This window comes from Periophthalmus magnuspinnatus, chromosome 24 (genome assembly GCF_009829125.3).
Source record: "Periophthalmus magnuspinnatus isolate fPerMag1 chromosome 24, fPerMag1.2.pri, whole genome shotgun sequence".
Taxonomy (NCBI): Eukaryota; Metazoa; Chordata; class Actinopteri; order Gobiiformes; family Gobiidae; genus Periophthalmus; species Periophthalmus magnuspinnatus.
The window spans coordinates 22574852-22593222 of NC_047149.1; the positions used below are offsets into that span (position 1 = coordinate 22574852).

The following is an 18371-nucleotide window of genomic DNA, read 5'->3' on the forward strand; positions in this document are numbered from 1 at the left end:
AACCTGTAACATTCTTCCTGAAGATGTGACACAGGCCTCTACTTTGACGATGTTTAAATCCAGACTCAAAACAGTTCTGTTTATCTGTGCATACGACTGAAAGAGTTTTACTTCGCACTTTTCTCCTTTAATGTTCATTTTATGATTATTTATGTTCTGATTTGTCGTATTGTGGTTTTAATGTCTTTTTTATTCTGTAAAACACTTTAAATTACCGTGTGTACCAGATGTTCTATACAAATAAACTGATCCGGTGAGAGAACGTGACCTCGTGGCATCATCTGCTCGTCTCCGTGGAGAGATTTAATGCTGTACTCTGAAATATTTTAGGTTAAGCAGTAACATCTTCATGGAAACAGATAACGTGGCAATTGCTAACAGTCTGATTTTGTTGTGTGGATGGATAAATGGAAGAATAATGAACCCTGTGACTAAATGTGCAAACTGCAACCTGGACAGTTTGAATGCAAATCGATAGTGTGATAGTCTGTGTTAAATCTTGCACAAAAACAACCAAAAAAAGGTGTAAACTGTGACTAAACCAGGACTAAACCAGGACTGAACAGTACCAAATTACGCGTTACAACATCCAGAGATTTGTCCTTTCAAATATTCATTACAAAAACAAACTGAAACCCAAATTAAAATGACCCGTGAGACAAAAACAAAGCATTTTCTTTTTTAGTTTTATTTTAAAATAGTCCAATTCCAACAGAGTGAAACCCAGAGAAGCCCACAGGGTCCAAAGTCAAAATAGTCAAAGAACAGAAGCACCACTCATTATTGCTATTTCACTCTACTCTGCGGGACAAGACGTTAGGTGAAGGGGACGACAGGGGGACGAGGGGACGAGGGTCCAGGGGGGAGGGGTTGAAAATGTACAAGTTTAAAGTGGAAAGACAGATACACGCATTCACTCTGCATACATTTACAAGAGGGCGGTGTGAAACGGTGGAACGATGATTGTTTAGAAAGTCTGCCATTGTTCACTGCAAATAATTTTTTTTTACTTAAATTCAGAATATGAAATTTAGTACTATTTTTTTTTATATTTTAACAGTTTTCAAATTATTATTATTTTATGTATTTATTTATTATGGATTTATTTATTATATTTTTTATTTTTTTATTATTATTATTTTATTTTTTTTACTTAAATTGACAACATTTTTACTCCAATTGACTCAACAATTTATATTAGATAAAAAAGTGCCTATATATTCTTAAAATATCTTGGAACTTGACGCAAAAAAAGTGTCCAAAATCAATAAAAACTAGTCATAAATTCTACAAAAAGAAACATTTTCTCAGTTTCGGCTAATTTGAGCTAATCTTTTCTGCAGCGTCGATCTACGGCGTCGATAAACGAACGATGGAAACGACAGAAACGATGGGAACGGTACAAAAAACAGCTGCCAAAATTCATAACAGTCAGAATATTCGCAGCGATTCAAAAAATAACAAGTCGCCGTTTTGTCTGTCGTCTTCTGAGCGGAAATAGAGTTTGTGAGGAGAAAGGGAAGAGGGAAAAAAGTCAAATTATAGTCTATGGATAAAGTAAGTGTCATGGGGGTGAGGGTTGTCTGTCTAAAATATTACAAGTCTAAAAAAAAGTCAACATGGTACAAAAATCGTCGGTAAAAAAAGATGTTTGCTGCCATGGGGTCAGAGGGGACGAGTCCGGTGGGCCGCGTCCAGTTTCTTCACGCCTTCTCCTCAGTCGCCTCCTCCGCCGTCTCAGATTCCTGCAGGAAAAACAAACGAGAGTGAGATCGTGTAGAAGAACGTGATACGAAAACGGCAAAATTCCAAAACACGCAAAAAAAAACATCACTCCAGTTTGTAAATACGTTTTGTTTTGTTGCGTTTTGTCGCGTTTTAGACGTGTTTGTCCTTGGGTAAGACACTTAACCTTCCTTACCTGTGTGAATTATGTTTGTGAGAGTGATTGATGGAGGTTAAAGAGGCAGTTTGGAGCGAAACTGCAGCCACATCTTTGTCGTTCAGGGTCAAGGCAGGTGTGGCTTCAAAATGTGTTAAAAATGAACAACAACTAATAGTAAATCAGCATTTAAAGGTCTTATATTACGCAAAATTGACTCTTGTGAGGTTTAAGTCATGTTAAAATGTGGTTATCCCATCAAAAACACACCTGGAGTTGTGTTTTGTCTACATGTTCCCAAGCTCAAAATGCTCTGTTCCACCTTGTGATGTCATGAAGTGGTAGTTTTATCATTAACCTAAGCTCCTTTTTACCTTTAGTTCAGTAGAAATGGGCAATTCCGGGGCTGAAATGATCCAAATAATTATAGAAATGAAGGTGTATGGAGTTTAAAAACACAGTGGAGCACTTCCTATATCACCACATGATGACATCACAAGGTGGAACAGAGTGTTTTTTTGTTTTAAGAAGAACTCAGCGTAAATGTGCAGGGTTTCTGTGTTAGACCTGGAGTTGTGTTTTTTTTGTTTCATTTACACGTTTGTTTGTGATGAGGAAACAACATTATAACATAGATCAGAAAATGACTTAATATGGGCCCTTTAAAGCTGCATTATGTAGCTTTTCTGTTGGACTTGCTTGTCTCCGTGGAGATGACACTGCTTGACCAAGAACGCTCCAATATGGTACAAAACCTATCGACATGGTGACAAACTGATGTTGTCACCACAGCTTACAGGTCAGATCTATGTTATAATGTTGTTTCCCGTTTAACACACAAACTGAAAACACTCCACTCCACCTTGTGATGTCATACGGTAAAACAGGAAGTGCTCCGTTGTGTTTTTAAACTCCACACACCTTCGCTAGAATCATTTGGATCATTTCAACCCACAGGAATTGTCGATCTTTACTGAACAAAAAGGTAAAAGATACAAACAAAACACAACTCCACGTGTGTTTTTGAGGATTTAACAGTGTTATAACATGATTTAAAGCTCATTTTAGAGTCATTTTTGTGTAATATAGGACATTTAAGCTAACATAGCGTAGCGTTGCAGAAGTGCGCTGCAGTCGTTTATCTGAGCCAATCACCTTCTGTTACTATGAGAGGCGGAACGGATTTAAAAGTCGTCCTTGGCCCAGTTTTCCGCACAGTCGGGACAAAGAACGAATGAAAACGCCTTTAACAATATCACTCCAGTATCATCTCGGTATTGACTATTTTACTTACAATTTATTACCCAAAGAATATAAAATAAAGATACACCGGGCGTCTCTTTCAGTTTAAAAGCACAATTATGGTTTGCACTGAATTAGAGCAAAGCGTTATGGTCCATTTCCATCTGTTCCACCTTGTGATGTCATCGTGTGGTGATACAGGAAGTGCTCCACTGTGTTTTTAAACTCCACACACCTTCACGAGAATCATTTGAATAATTTCAGCTCTGGAATTGCTAATCTCGACTGAACTAAAGGTAAAAGGTGAACTTGAAAACTACCACTTCATGACATCACAAGGTGGAACAGAGCATTTTGAGCTTTGTAGCTGCGCCGACTAATCATAAAGTGTTAGTCAAACACGTGTGAATGAAACAAAACACAACTCCAGGTCTGTTTTTGAGGCGATTATTGAGGCGATTATTATAACAGCGTAAAAGTCACAAGAGTCAAGTTTGTGTAATGTAGGGCCTTTAAATACACAAACCACAGCACACAGTGTATTAGTAGTACAGTTGTGTTAGCGGTAAAAGCACACACACACACACACACACACACACACACCCCCACACACACCCACACACACACACACACACACACGGAGGATTAGCCGCTGGTCGTACCCTTCACCCGCACGGTCTCGCTCTGCCCCCGCACTGACATCAGAGAGGGCGCTGTGGTTCTGATGGAGGACACACGCACACACGGACGAGACACATAGATCTATACAACATATGTGTGTGTTTGTGTGTGTTTATGTGCAAAAGAGTGGTGCAAAATTACAATATATGTGTGTTTGTGTGTGTTTATGTGCAAAAGAGTGGTGCAAAATTACAATATATGTGTGTTTGTGTTTATGTGCAAAAAGTGGTGCAAAATTACAGTATATGTGTGTGTTTGTGTGCAAAAGAGTGGTGCAAAATAATATGTTTGTTTGTGTGTGTTTGTGTGCAAAAAAGTGGTGCAAAATTACAATATATGTGTGTTTGTGTGTGTTTATGTGCAAAAAGTGGTGCAAAATTACAATATGTGTGTGTTTGTGTGTGTTTATGTGCAAAAAGTGGTGCAAAATTACAGTATATGTGTGTGTTTATGTGCAAAAAGTGGTGCAAAATAACAATATGTGTGTGTTTGTGTGTGTTTGTGTGCAAAAAAGTGGTGCAAAATTACAATAAATGTGTGTTTGTGTGTGTTTATGTGCAAAAGAGTGGTGCAAAATTACAGTATGTGTGTGTTTGTGTGTGTTTATGTGCAAAAAGTGGTGCAAAATTACAGTATATGTGTGTGTTTATGTGCAAAAAGTGGTGCAAAATAACAATATGTGTGTGTTTGTGTGCAAAAAAGTGGTGCAAAATTACAGTATATGTGTGTTTGTGTGTGTTTATGTGCAAAAAAGTGGTGCAAAATTACATAAGAAAAGATATGACGTGTGTGTGTGTGTGTTTGTGTGTCATAAACAATAACACAAAGAAAACAACATGATTTACAGTTTGATTTCTGTGCAAACAATGTTTTCCGATGTTATTAAAGCTGCATTATGTAACTTTATCACTGCGAGGTCATATCAATCACCTCCTTTCCTTATAAATGGATGTTGAAGGCACTGATTTGTCTCGTATGTTCCACAGTACGGCATTAAACTCGTCTAACTCTAAGGAGACACACAGTTGAGATCAGTAAACCAAGACACTGGTCAGATCTACGGAGAGGCGACAGCTGTTTTCCTTTTACTTTAGCAGTTTTTTTAAGTAATACAAATGTAAATAAATAAATTGATGGACGGTATAAACATTTAATGCCAAACGGTGAAACATTCCAGGCAAAACTCGCCAGAAAAGTTACATAATGCGCTTTTAAAAGTCAGTCCTGCTCTTACCTCATTGTTCTTCGTATCTCCGTTGTGGGCGGAGCCGTCCTCTTTCTTTCCTCTAGCTCCGCCTTTCTTTGCGACCTTTGACACCTTTTCGTCTGCCACTTTCTAAAGAGCAAAAATACAGGACACAAATGTAAATGTGTTTCATTTTAACATCGGAGATTAACACAGAATCTGTTTTTTGAATCGATATATTTTAAAGTCCTTCTGTAAAGTAGTATTCAGTTGTTTCCAGTGGTGGATGAAGTACTGCATTTTGTTATTTAAGTAAAAGTACAAACAGATACAGAGGCAAAAAGTCACTCAAGTAAAAGTAAAAGTATCACTTGAGAAAATCTACTCAAGTAAAAGTATTAAAGTACCTGTTTAAAATGTACTTTTACAGTAAATTTCACATGATTTTGAAAGTAAAGTTTCACATTACGTAGTTATATAGATTTAAAAAATATATATTTATTTTGGTCGATAGTAACAATATAAATCTATTTAATTTTTTGTGTTTATTTTTGTTTGCGCAAAACTGAGGCTTGAACTCGACAAACTTTAGTGGTAAAAATAATCCCTCAAATCATAAGAAAAGTACTTTTATGTTTCAGGCCTGTTCAAAAATGTAGTGGAGTAGAAAGTACAGATACTGCGCTCAAATGTAGTAAAGTAAAAGTAAAAGTACTTACTGTGAACTGTAGTTAAGTAAAGTACAGATACCTGCTCTCAAATGTAGTGAAGTAAAAGTACTCACTGTAAACTGTACTTAAGTAAAGTACAGATACCTGCTCTTAAATGTAGTGAAGTAAAGGTAAAAAGTACAACTGTGAACTGTACTTACATAAAGTACAGATACCTAAAAAGGTGACTTAAGTACAGCACTTTACTACTTGCACTTCGTTACTTTCCACCACTGGTTGTTGTTGTTGTGTATTGTTGTTGCTCTTTACGTAGTTTAATAGACTCATTAATGTGTTTTATTTTATTTTAAGTTTTATTTTTAGCACGTTTGTCTTTGCCCTGAGTGTTAATAATAATCATAATAATCAGATTCTTTCTTCTGAATTGTGTTTGTCTCTGTCACTGGAGCTGAACTACTGCAGTATTTACTTTTACTTTTCCATGACACTGATTCTTGTTCGTTTTACTGTTTAAATGTACAATGCGGTGCTTATTGTTGATTGTGCGTTACCTTGACGACGGCTTTCTTGGGTTTGACCTCGGGCTTGGGAGGAGCGGGTTTCTGCACAAACAGATCAATAATCTGACCAGATGTTTACACTCAGCAGAACTCAACATGTATGACACCCCCACAGCGAGGGAAGGAGTACTCTGCTGTGTGACTCGAGTAAAAGTACTCTGCTGTGTGACTCGAGTAAAAGTACTCTACTGTGTGACTCGAGTAAAAGTACTCTGCTGTGTGACTCAAGTAAAAGTACTCTGCTGTGTGACTCAAGTAAAAGTACAGATACTGGAGTGAAAAAATACTCAAGTAAAAGTATAGATACTGGAGTGAAAAAATACTCAAATAAAAGTACAGATACTGGAGCGAAAAAGTACTCAGGTAAAAGTACAGATACTGGAGTGAAAAAAATACTCAAGTAAAAGTACAGATACCTGAGTGAAAAAATATTTAAGTAAAAGTACAGATACTGGAGAATAAAAATATTCAAGTAAAAGTAACAGTTTCACATGAAAAAATCTACTTAAGTAAAAATATTAAAGTACCTGTTTAAAAATGTCCTTAAAAAGTAAAAAGTAAAAGTAAAAAAAAGTATTTCACACAGATTTTGAGATCTAATAAAATTTTGATACAGATTTATCCTGAATTTTTATTCAACAGAAACAAATTAATCAGTAGTTGTTGTTTTTTTTGTCTGTTTTTACTTTTACATTTTTATTTGCTCAAACTACAAACGTGTTAAAAATAAAAAATTAAAAAAATTAAAAAATGTACTTTTTAGTCCAGTTCAAAAATGTAGTGGAGTAAAATGTACATATACCTGCTCTCAAATGTAGTGAAGTGAAAGTTAAAAGTATCCTGTTTAAAATGTACTTAAGTAAAGTACAAATACCTAAAATGTGTACTTAAATCTAGTACTTCAGTACTTTTACTGTGTAATCTTCCACATCCCAACATTACACAAGCCAATATTTAATACAGACGTTAAAGGTGCCCTGTGTAACTTTTTGTTTGGGGATCTGTCAGCTTCTTGTTTCTATGGAAATGTCATAGCTCTGCTTAAAATGTTCCACAGTGTGACATTAAACAGATCAACCTTACATTTACTCAATCACATGTGGTTTTATTGCTTAAATATACAGAGAAAAACAGGCATTTTGGCAGTGAGCGACTGTGGGCTGCCACTCCAAAGGTTTAATGCTATACTGTGAAACATTCTGCATCAAGTAGTAACATTTCCAAAGAGAAAAGCAGGTAGCAGATCCCAGAAAAATGACACAATGCACCTTTAACTTACTATTGACTGTGGTTTTGGGTTAGAGAGTTAGACAGTGAGTGGGATTTATACATTAAAACTGTTTTTGTATCTGAAAACCACAGTAACGTCGTAGTAAACATAATACTGCCTCGGTACAACAAAGTGGTGTGGAATAACTTGAATAACATGACATAAAAATAATCACAGTAAAACTAACACAACACAATAGGGTGTTTGTGTCGACATTGGAGCCAAAATGGTTGAAATGTTAAAGTTAAAACATGTTATACCTTCAGGTTTTGAGCAGTCCACATTTAAATAAATACATACAAGCTACAGATTTACAAAAAAATACAGTTAAATATTTAGAAAATCATTAAGTTGTAAAGTTGACTCGTGCCATTCAAAATAAATGCTGATTCTATAGGATTTCACGTGCAATTTTACAGACAGGGAGGGTCTGTCTGAGAGCTGCATTTGGCTTTACGTTACAGTTTACAAAACCATTTAGAACCACTGTTTGGCATCGTTTCAGTCTATAGAACAAGTGTAGAGCAGTTCTATCGAGACATGTGATGAGATATTTGGCATTTTAAGAAATTTTGTGTTAAAACTGTTAAAATGTGCATTCACTTCCTCGCAAATGAACAGCGTTTTAATTTATTTTTATTTTATTTATTTGTATTTAATTTATTTGTATTTATTTGTATTTTAATTATTTTTATTTTGTATTAATTTGTATTTTAATTATTTTTTATTAATTTTATTTTTTATTTATTTGTATTTTATTAATTTTTATTTATTTGTATTTTAATTATTTTTTATTTATTTGTATTTTATTTTTTATTTTATTAATTTGTATTAATTTGTATTTTAATTATTTTTTATTTGTATTTTATTAATTTTTATTAATTTGTATTTTAATTATTTTTTATTGATTTTATTTTTTATTTATTTGTATTTTATAAATTTTTATTTATTTATTATTTTTATTTATATTACCTGTATTTAACCAGGAAACCTCCCATTGACAGCGTTTACAAAGGAACAGGAGTTAAATTAAAGTACTATAGTTTTTGTTACTATCGCCAAGAAAACATAATGTGACTATTTAAACTTCTACTTAACTAACTCAATCCCTTATTAAAGATGCACTATGCAACTTTTCCGGTGTAGAGATGCCTTTACTTTGCTTGGCATGTCCCACAGTTTGGCATTACACCTGGTTATTCTCACCAGGTTAAGTTACATAAGTCAGATTGTCTCATTATTTTAGCAATACTGTATTAAAATGCAAGATGGATACGTTTAATGCCATACTTTGGAACATTCAAGACAAAGTGATAATATCTCCATGGATACGAGCAGGTGTCGGACATCCCGCTACAAGAAAAGTGACATTTTGCACCAGACAACACCAGGAAATCATCTTAAATAAATATTAAATAACACTAATTAGTACTTTGGTATTCATATTTGTACTTGCGTTATGCAGTACCATCAGTGTGGGGTCTACGCCTGTCACAATAACGATTATATTGAAACTAATTTACACCTCTGACACACTCAAGAGCAGATGTAAAGCACAAAAACTATTCTAAATCTACAATATTGTTAAAAATAAAACATGAGCTGCAATAAACAAACAGCAGAATTAAATACATAAAGGTTCTATATTAAACAAAACTGACTATTGTGAGGTTTAAATCATGTTATAATGCTGTTAATTCATCAAAAACATACTTAAAGTTGTGTTTTGTTTCATTCACACGTTCGAGTAATCCCGTATTATTAGTCTGCTCAAAACGCTCTGTTCCACCTCGTGATGTCATGAAGTGGTAGTTTTCAAATTAACAGCCACTTTTCACCTTTAGTTCAGTAGAGATTGACAATTCCAGGTGTGAAATCATCCAAACGATTCTAGAAATGAAGGTGTGTGGCGTTTAAAAACACAGCGGAGCACTTCCTGTATCACCACATGATGACATCACGAGGTGGAACGGAGCGTTTTCAGTGTGAGAGAAGAGCTCCGAGCCTAAATACGCAGGGTTTGTGCGTTCAAAACATGTGTGAATGAAACAAAACACAACTCTGGGTCTGTTTTTGACGAGGAAGTAACATAATGACATAAATAAAATAGCGTAATACGGGTCCTTTAAGTAGTTAGTTAGTCACTTTGCATCTGTAATGGGTCATAAAAGTTATTAATTCAAACTGCTACAGCTCAAATCTTATCATATTATCAAAAAAATGTAAAAGTAGTGCAAAGAAAATGTACACACGATACACACTGACCCTCCTAAAAAGTATTCTTCCATCTGAAATACACTGAACGAGTGATATAAGCTGATGTAGTATTTATCGTGACAGTACTATCTGCAGATAAATATAAAAACGCTCAGGTAATTACACTACACCACTGATAGTTCTGGTCACTATTCATAAAGATAAAACTCACTTCAAAATCCAAGGTGAACGTATTGACCTGAGTCCACAAAGATGTGATCAGAGCAGAGAAATGTTGTGGTCTAAAAGAGTAAAAACACACGGCACTATATAAAACGCTATAGGAAGATGTATGATTATTATATTCATGACTGGAAATTAAAAATATTTCCCTTCCTGTATTTCTGTGTTTGAACATAATGAACAAAAACAATTTATTATTATTATTATTATTAAATTATTTATTTTATTTATTTTATTTTATATGTTTTAATGATTTTTTTTTCTTAAATTGACAAAATTTAAACTGCAATTTACTTAACAATTTATATTATTATTATATTCATTATTAATATGGTCGCTTTTTTATATTTTATTCATACGTCAGTGCACACAGACACTGGGGGCAAAGTGGGTTAAGTGTCTTGCCCAAGGACACAATAACAGCAGCATTTATCTGTGGGAGCTGGAATCACACCGACAACCTGTGGGTCAGAGGATGAACACTCTGACAACTGAACTATTTTTTTTAATTTGGTATTCTTTTTTTTCTTAATTTTGTATTATTATTATTATTATTATTATTATTATTATTAATTTTTTTTATTTTATTTTATATTTTTTAATGATTATTTTATTGTATTTTTTTCTTAAATTGACAAAATTTAAACTGCAATTTACTGAACAATTTATATTAGGTAAAAAGTGCCTATATATTATTAAAATATCTTGGAATTTGATGCAAAAAAGTGTCCAAAATTAATGCAAACTAGTGATAAATTCTACAAAAAGAAACATTTTCTTTTTTATTTTACATTTTATTTTGTATTATTATTATTATTATTATTATTATTATTATTTATTTTTTTTATTATTATTTTTTTTGTTATTTTATTATTTTTTTATTTTATTAATACCATCCGGTGGTTCTACTAATGCAGCTCTACAAAACAGACGACACTGAAAAGGACCAGGTTCCACACAGAACATGCAAAACGAGCTCAGACTGAACCTCGGTGACGACACAAAACAAACCACAAATACAGGAGCAGAGGAGAGATAAAGAGGTGAAGACAGGAGCGGAAGACCGGACACTTACCGCGGATAACCTCTCGGACCGTCGGGTGGGCTGCGGAGGGAAAGGATGATCAACGAGAGAGAGGGAGAGAGAGACAGGGACAGAGGGATCAGTGCTATCCTCCTTAGACTTCAACTCGAGCTGCACAAAATATAAGTATTTAAACGTTATTCGGTTTACGTCATTGTTCTATACTTGTTTTTATGCTTAGCGGATGTAAACTCCTGATTTTGGCACTAATGTATCACGCGCCGGGTAACGTGTCATTTGTCGTCATGGAGATTTTTACCTATAATGTTACACAGTATTGCACTAAACGTATGTATTATGCGTGTAATGAAAATACATGCTACATAAAATAGTTTAACGCAGCGGTGGACAAACTTTTTGATACACCGCCACAATGTGTTCTAAAATTTGACAGAGGGGCCAGGATATATATATATGTTTATGTATTATTATTATTATTGTTATTATTGTTACTTTACAGATTTGGCCTGTAACATGTAGCAAAACATGAATACGCAAGACTCATTGTGCAAATTAAATGAATAATTAACGTATTAAATGTCAGTTAAATAAACACTTTGAACAGGGTTTACTCTTACCTATTTTAATATAATTTGGTCACGTTCGGTGGGCCGGATTAATCTGCCCAAAGGACCGTGCGTGGCCCCCGGGCCGTAGTTTGCCCATGTCCGGTTTAACGTCACACTGGAATCCCAGACAAAGCAATAACATCTCCATGGAGACAAGCAGATCAGAAAGGTTTTGCAGTGCACCTTTCACGTCTGCCAGTGCAACATCTTTCTCAAAACTGTCTATGATCTGAAAATGTCATATTTCTGAGATTTTAAATGTTCAAAAAATGATGTATCAGTCATAATCGTCTTTATTTTCTTCCAAATTTATAGATACATTGATTTATATTACTGCATTTTCTGGACTATAGGGCACACTTTTTTCATAGTTTGGCCGGGGGTGCGACTTATATATGAAATCTGTTTTTTTTTTCTTCATTTTTATGCATTTTTTGTCTGGTGCGACTTATACTCCAGTGCGATTTATACTCCGGATTTGTTCTGATCTAGTTTACACTGTGTTAAGTTGTGATTTGAACAATTTTACGGCTAAATAAACGCATTTTCATTATTAATCTCCTGTGTTAAAAATAAATATTAAGCATTTCCTGAATCTCTTCCACGCAGCTGATATTTTCATTGCATTTCATAGTTAAACTTTCATCACTGAAAACGCCTTTGAGTTACAGTTTCGCACGAAAAACGCTTAATAAATAAACTTTGATTTGATATTAGGCACAGATAATGTTATTTCACTGCACACAAACGCACACACAAACGCAAACGCACACAAGTCAAACCAAACCGCCGGCGTTTACCTCCTGCTTTGTGACTTTGGGGGCCTCCTTTCCCTCGGGACCCTCTGGAGACTGAGGAACAATCGAAGACAGTGAACGGGACAAGAGTGACAGGTGCAGAAAATACATTTGAACACATCTGAACACACTTTTGAACACGTTTGAACTGACGGAGAGCATTATCACCTGTGTATTTTTACCCTAATCATAAAAAAACAAGGTTACTAATAGCGGTTCAGTCTTTTTTCCAAATGTCTGCACTTTAAAAACTCATCAATACCCTTCAAAATTCCGTAATATAAGCAAATATTCAACATTTTTGGCTCTGTTCTGGTAACGTAACTGTGTCCTGAGAGTCTCCATATAAAAAAGTATAAAGAAACATACAGATAGAACTACATTTTTAGATTAATTTATGATTAAATTCACTATAAACCTTGTGCAACACTAGTATAACAACACTGTTAGCCAATAGTGGGCTACTTAAAAGTATTAGTGACCTCCTATTGACAGGTAGCGCCTCATCCACCCTGTTTTTGGTCTGTGGGGAGTGGAGGATTCATTCTGACAGAAGTAATTACAGTCTATATTAGTCTATATTTAATTACATAATCATACAGTGCTATTAAGTTGCTCGGTGAGATAGCAGGTCGGTAGGAGGCGTTGCTTTTTTTTGTAGTTTTTTTGTTTTTTTTCCTCCTTTAGTCCAGCCTCCTGAGAGAAAATGCTGTTGGAGCTGCAGGTTGGCGGTGGCATCATTTGCATGTGGGCGACCTCCACCCCTCGAGGCCCCCCATTCTGTGTCCTCAAAGGCAAAACGTGCGCAGACAATGGCAGTTTTTACCCAGCAGAAAAAGCTCGTTGTGCAGTGTTGTTATTATAAGGTCTTTTTTTTTACGCAGCGCCTATTGTTTCTTAAACCCTTTCTCTTTCCCCTTTTTCTCTCTTTATGTGTGTATAGGTTTATTCCTCTGGCTCCCTTGCCCTTTATTCTCCCACTACACCCCGTGAAAAACCCTATTACCTGTCGTTACGTTACACATTAACAGGAAAATAAGGACATCTGTAATTGTCGCCCATTGGAAGAAGCAGCGTTACGCACATCTTTACGCATCAGTTCCAACACACACGAACAGGGAAGTGCCAAATAAAAAAACGACATCAGCCAAAAACACAAGGCCAAAACACGGAAAGATTAACGCTGTCAGGGGGAAGACTGTCACGGTTGAGGCGTCTTCAGAGGTAAAACCGGAGCGCGGAAGCAGCGCAGAGCCGACGCGCGCAGAGACACGTCCGAAAAAACTTTGGCTTCTCCTCACCTGCCTTACGTCGTCACAGATTTGCAGCACCGCTATTTTTTCACCCCCAGATACGGCACGAAACTACAGCGTGGAGTGAGAAAACGGGACTCACCTTTCTTTTCGGCATTTTAAGCTTGAATTTGACTCCCTCTGAGCAAGACTGAGGCGAAACCGAAACGTCCAACAGAGGCGGAATCGTGCTACCTACGGAACACCGGATCAATAACCAAGCACCTCTGATAATATGTTGATTATATGCACTCCCCAAAACTCTTAAACGCGCGCTGCCATTGGATACACCGCTCAAAATCCTCTGTGTTGCTCACTCGCCATTGGTCAGCGGCGTATCCATGTAAATAGGACCTGCGCGGGGATTGGCTCGCGCTCTTTGCACGCAGACTTTTACGCACGGCCACGGTCGCGAGGGAAAGTGGAGACAAGCCAATTGAAAGCGGGGCCGACTCTCGGTGGGTCTGGGTAATGTAGGATGCGAGGCACAGTGCTGGGAATAAAGAAAAAAGCACCAGAAATACGAGAAACAAAGGACAATGTGGTTGAAAAAAGGGACTTCAGGAATCACGGTGGGTATTGTGAAGGGTCACGTGGGAGTTTGGATGAACACAGACCGGACAATGACACAAATAAACCAAAGTGTTTTAGACTTTTGGGGAGTTTAGTAGAACTACAAAATCAGCTGGCACCTTTTACCTGTAATATTTGTTGTCTATTTTAATTATAATTCACTGTGCGTACTACTTCAATAATACGGGAATAGTTTAATAGTAAAAATAAGGATAAATAGTGTCATCTGGACTATTTTAAAGATCCAATATTACACAAAATTGATATTAACACTGACTGACATTGACACTGACCACAAAAACTATTCTAAATCTACAATATTGTAAAAAAAACAAAAACAAAACACAGCTGCAGTAAATAAATAGCAGAATGTAACACATAAAGGTTCTATATTACACAAAACTGACTCTTGTGAGGTTTAAGTCGTGTTATAATGTTGTTTCCTGATCAAAAATATACCTGGAATTGTGTTTTGTTTCATTCACATATGTTTTAGTAATGTTTTATTATTAATCTGTCTATATCTCCAAAGCTCAAAATGCTCCGTTCCACCTTGTGATGTCACAGAGTGGTAGTTTTCAAGTTCACATGTCTGAAATGATCCAAATGATTGCAGGCTCCTTTAATGTTAATTTTATGATGATCATTTGTGATTATTTGTGTTTTGAAACAGAAAAAGAAAACTCCAGGTGTGTTTGTGATGAGGAAACATTATAACATAGATCAGAAAATAGTGTAGTTTAAATTTGTGGTTCATGACTTTTTGCTTCTCAACCAAAATGTCTTATATAAAGTTTTATTTTAGTTCTGTTTTTGACCAAGTCTCATGGATGAAGGAGTTTGGTCCTGGTTTGAGCCCAGTTAGTCCTGATCTAGTCTAGACTTGGTTTGGTCCTGGTCCTTATAGTCCGGGTCAGGTCCAGTCCTGGTCCTTATAGTCCGGGTCAGGTCCAGTCCTGGTCCACTTTAGTCCCAGTGTTGATGTGTTGTGTCTGAGAAGAAAAACATCTACAACCCAAGAACAAACATAAACCTCAGATAAAAGGAACAAGGCGAGAGACGGGGTGAGAGACAGGTGAGAGGCAGGTGAGAGACAGGGTGAGAGAGAGGTGAGAGACAGGTGAGAGACATGCAAGAGACAGGTGAGAGACAGGGCGAGAGACAGGGTGAGAGACAGGCGAGAGACAGGGTGAGAGACGGGTGAGAGACAGGCAAGAGACAGGGTGAGAGACAGGTGAGAGACAGGGTGAGAGACAGGGTGAGAGACAGGCGAGAGACAGGGTGAGAGACGGGTGAGAGACAGGCAAGAGACAGGGTGAGAGACAGGTGAGAGACAGGGTGAGAGACGGGTGAGAGACAGGTAAGAGACAGGGTGAGAGACAGGGTGAGAGACAGGCAAGAGACAGGGTGAGAGACAGGGTGAGAGACACCGTGAGAAATCAGGTGAGAGACAGGGTGAGGGACAGGGTGAGAGACAGGGTGAGAGACAGGTGAGAGACAGGGTGAGATACAGATGAGAGACAGAGTGAGACAGTATTACTCGTCATGGCAACACTCAAATTTCTCTGTCACTAAAGTCCAGCCAAAGGTCAAACTTTTACGCTGCAGCGGTCGCCGTAAACGACCAACAGGACGTGTCACATTAATGTCCCCTGTATGTGGAGTATGTGGGACACTGGCGTCTTCCAAACGTCTGCATCGTCTCCTACTATCTCCGATTTCAAACCACATAGAAATTTAAAGTTATATATTGGAACATTCTTAGTGGAGACAGATTTTATGCCAAAATCCAAGGACTAATCCTTTAAAATTAAGTAATGTTTCAAATGATGAAACACTTTTAACAAAAGTTTTTGGACTGAAATGTTCCAAGGTGTGGCTTTACGTTACCGAACAGTCAAACATTTGATCTGATACTGTCTGTTTTTAAAAGAAAAGTCACTGACCGTTGACCAAATTATGTATTATTACGTATTATTATTATTAAGTATTGTCTTAGGATCTTAAGTACCTCACGTTTACAGCTATAGAGCCATAACATTTTAGTGTGGCCTTAAACTACGACAATTTAACGAGTTCTGCTCACAATAATTGGAAATTTTGTTGATCTGTCATGTAAACTGGTCAATACAACCTCACTATACTCTGTGACAAACCAGAATAACTAAACTGTGTGGGTGAATTTGCACTGACGGAAAAAGAAAGTGCCACAAAGTTGGACTGTGTTGAGCTGTAGAGTTTAAACTGTATGTACTGGACTATGGTCCAACTAGAAAACACACGAGCTTCACTGTTCACCTCATTTATACAGAAGCTGAAAGAAACAGCAGCACAATGAGGAGAGATATAGACGAGTGTGGACTGTATAGACTCTGTACAGAATACATATATATATATATATACACACATACATACTGTATACAGTCTGTGGTGTGGACAGAAGGACGAGACACATGTTCTACAGTTTAAACAGAAAAAGTCACATTTCAGCAGACAGGACGAGAGACAGGAGAGAGACAGAGTAGAGACAGGGAGAGAGACAGGGTGAGAGAGACAGGGTCAGAAACCAGGCAAGAGATAGGCGAGAGACGGGGGGAGACAGGGTGAGAGACAGGGTGAGAGACAGGGTGAGAGACAGACGAGAGACGGGGGAGACAGGGTGAGAGACAGGCGAGAGACAGAAGAGAAACAGGCGAGAGACAGAAGAGAGACAGGCGAGAGATAGAAGAGAGACGGGGAGACAGACGAGAGACGGGGAGACAGACGAGAGACAGAGTGAGAGACAGGGTGAGAGACAGTGTGAGAAACCAGGCGAGAGACAGGTGAGAGACAGGCAAGACACAGGCGAGAGACAGGGTGAGAGACAAGATAAGAGACAGGAGAGAGACAGGGTGAGAGACAGGTGAGAGACAGATGAGAGACAGGCCAGAGACAGACGAGAGACGGGGGAGACAGACGAGAGACAGACAAGAGACAGGCGAGAGACAGGGTGAGACACAGATGGGAGACAGATGAGAGTCAGGCGAGAGACAGATGAGAGACAGACAGTTCAGTTTTATCAGGTCTATAGTGGAGGACAGGGCTGTGGTAACTCCCTCAAATAAAATGGACCCATAGAGCGCACACATTTATACACAATTATTTTGATTAGAACATAAATTGATCACACCAGCCTCACTTTTATATAATCTATTTTCCAATGAGATAAAAAAATAAATACAGGATAAACAAAAAGCCTATTATAATGAGCCTACATCCAGTACAGTCTATATATATATTTACAGAAATTAAATAAAATTGTATTAATGGTATTTTATTCTTACACATTCCAGCAAAAAAAATTCAACAAGTGAGAAACCAGGTGAGAGACAGGAGAGATAAAGGATGAGAGACAGGCAAGAGACAGACGAGAGACAGACAAGAGACAGGCGAGAGAGAGATGAGAGACGGGGGAGACAGATGAGAGAGAGACGGGGGAGACAGATGAGAGACAGGCGAGAGGCAGAGGATAGACAGGCGAGAGACAGACGAGAGACAGACGAGAGACAGACGAGAGACAGGCGAGAGACAGGCGAGAGACAGGCGAGAGACAGGCGAGAGACAGACGAGAGACAGGCGAGAGACAGGCGAGAGACAGGCGAGAGACAGGCGAGAGACAGGCGAGAGACAGGCGAGAGGCAGAACGAGAGACAGACGACAGGCTATTCTGAGCTCCTCTCGTGCGATGGAGCAGACAGAATCCTGCAGAGAAAACTCATGTAGAGCATTTTTATCCATGATGTTGTCCTTTTCAGTCATTACAAAAGCTCATGACCATAGAAGAAGAAGAAGAAGAAGAAGAAGAAGAATCTTACACTGAGATTAAAATCGACTAAAGACACCAGTAAACCCAGACTCAATCATTACCACACTTTCTTCTGTCCCATAATCTGTAAACGACTACACTAAATACTTCTTTTGCTCATATAAAAAAGCCAAACTCAAACTCAAACATGTCCAGACTCTTGCTCCAGCGCGTGACTGCCCCCTCGTGGCTACATCCCATCACTGAAAGCACAAATAAATAAATAAATAAAGCACAGTCTCCTCCTCCATTACGTCAGCTTCTCTCGTGCACTTGTCTTG

At 37.4% G+C, this 18371-nt stretch overlaps 1 protein-coding gene across 5 annotated transcripts; it reads right to left on the minus strand.

Annotated features, from left to right (window-relative positions):
* Positions 1 to 1151: 1151 nt before the first annotated feature.
* hmgn3 (high mobility group nucleosomal binding domain 3) lies at positions 1152 to 14014 on the minus strand. 5 transcript variants are annotated; one of them, XM_055232048.1, is made up of 7 exons: positions 13777 to 14013; positions 12385 to 12435; positions 11007 to 11126; positions 6214 to 6264; positions 5040 to 5141; positions 3787 to 3886; positions 1195 to 1745 (listed from the first exon to the last, which is right to left on the minus strand). In XM_055232048.1, exons 1-7 carry the CDS (start codon positions 13789 to 13791, stop codon positions 1738 to 1740), a joined length of 447 nt encoding a protein of 148 aa, XP_055088023.1. In that variant the 5' UTR covers positions 13792 to 14013; the 3' UTR covers positions 1195 to 1737. The 5 variants fall into 5 exon arrangements, with proteins under 5 accessions (XP_055088025.1, XP_033846641.1, XP_055088024.1 ...); XM_033990752.2 differs by having other exon boundaries at positions 1196 to 1745; positions 11007 to 11036; positions 13777 to 14003; XM_055232050.1 differs by lacking the exon at positions 3787 to 3886 and having other exon boundaries at positions 1152 to 1745; positions 13777 to 13991.
* Between the last annotated feature and the right edge of the window lie 4357 nt (positions 14015 to 18371).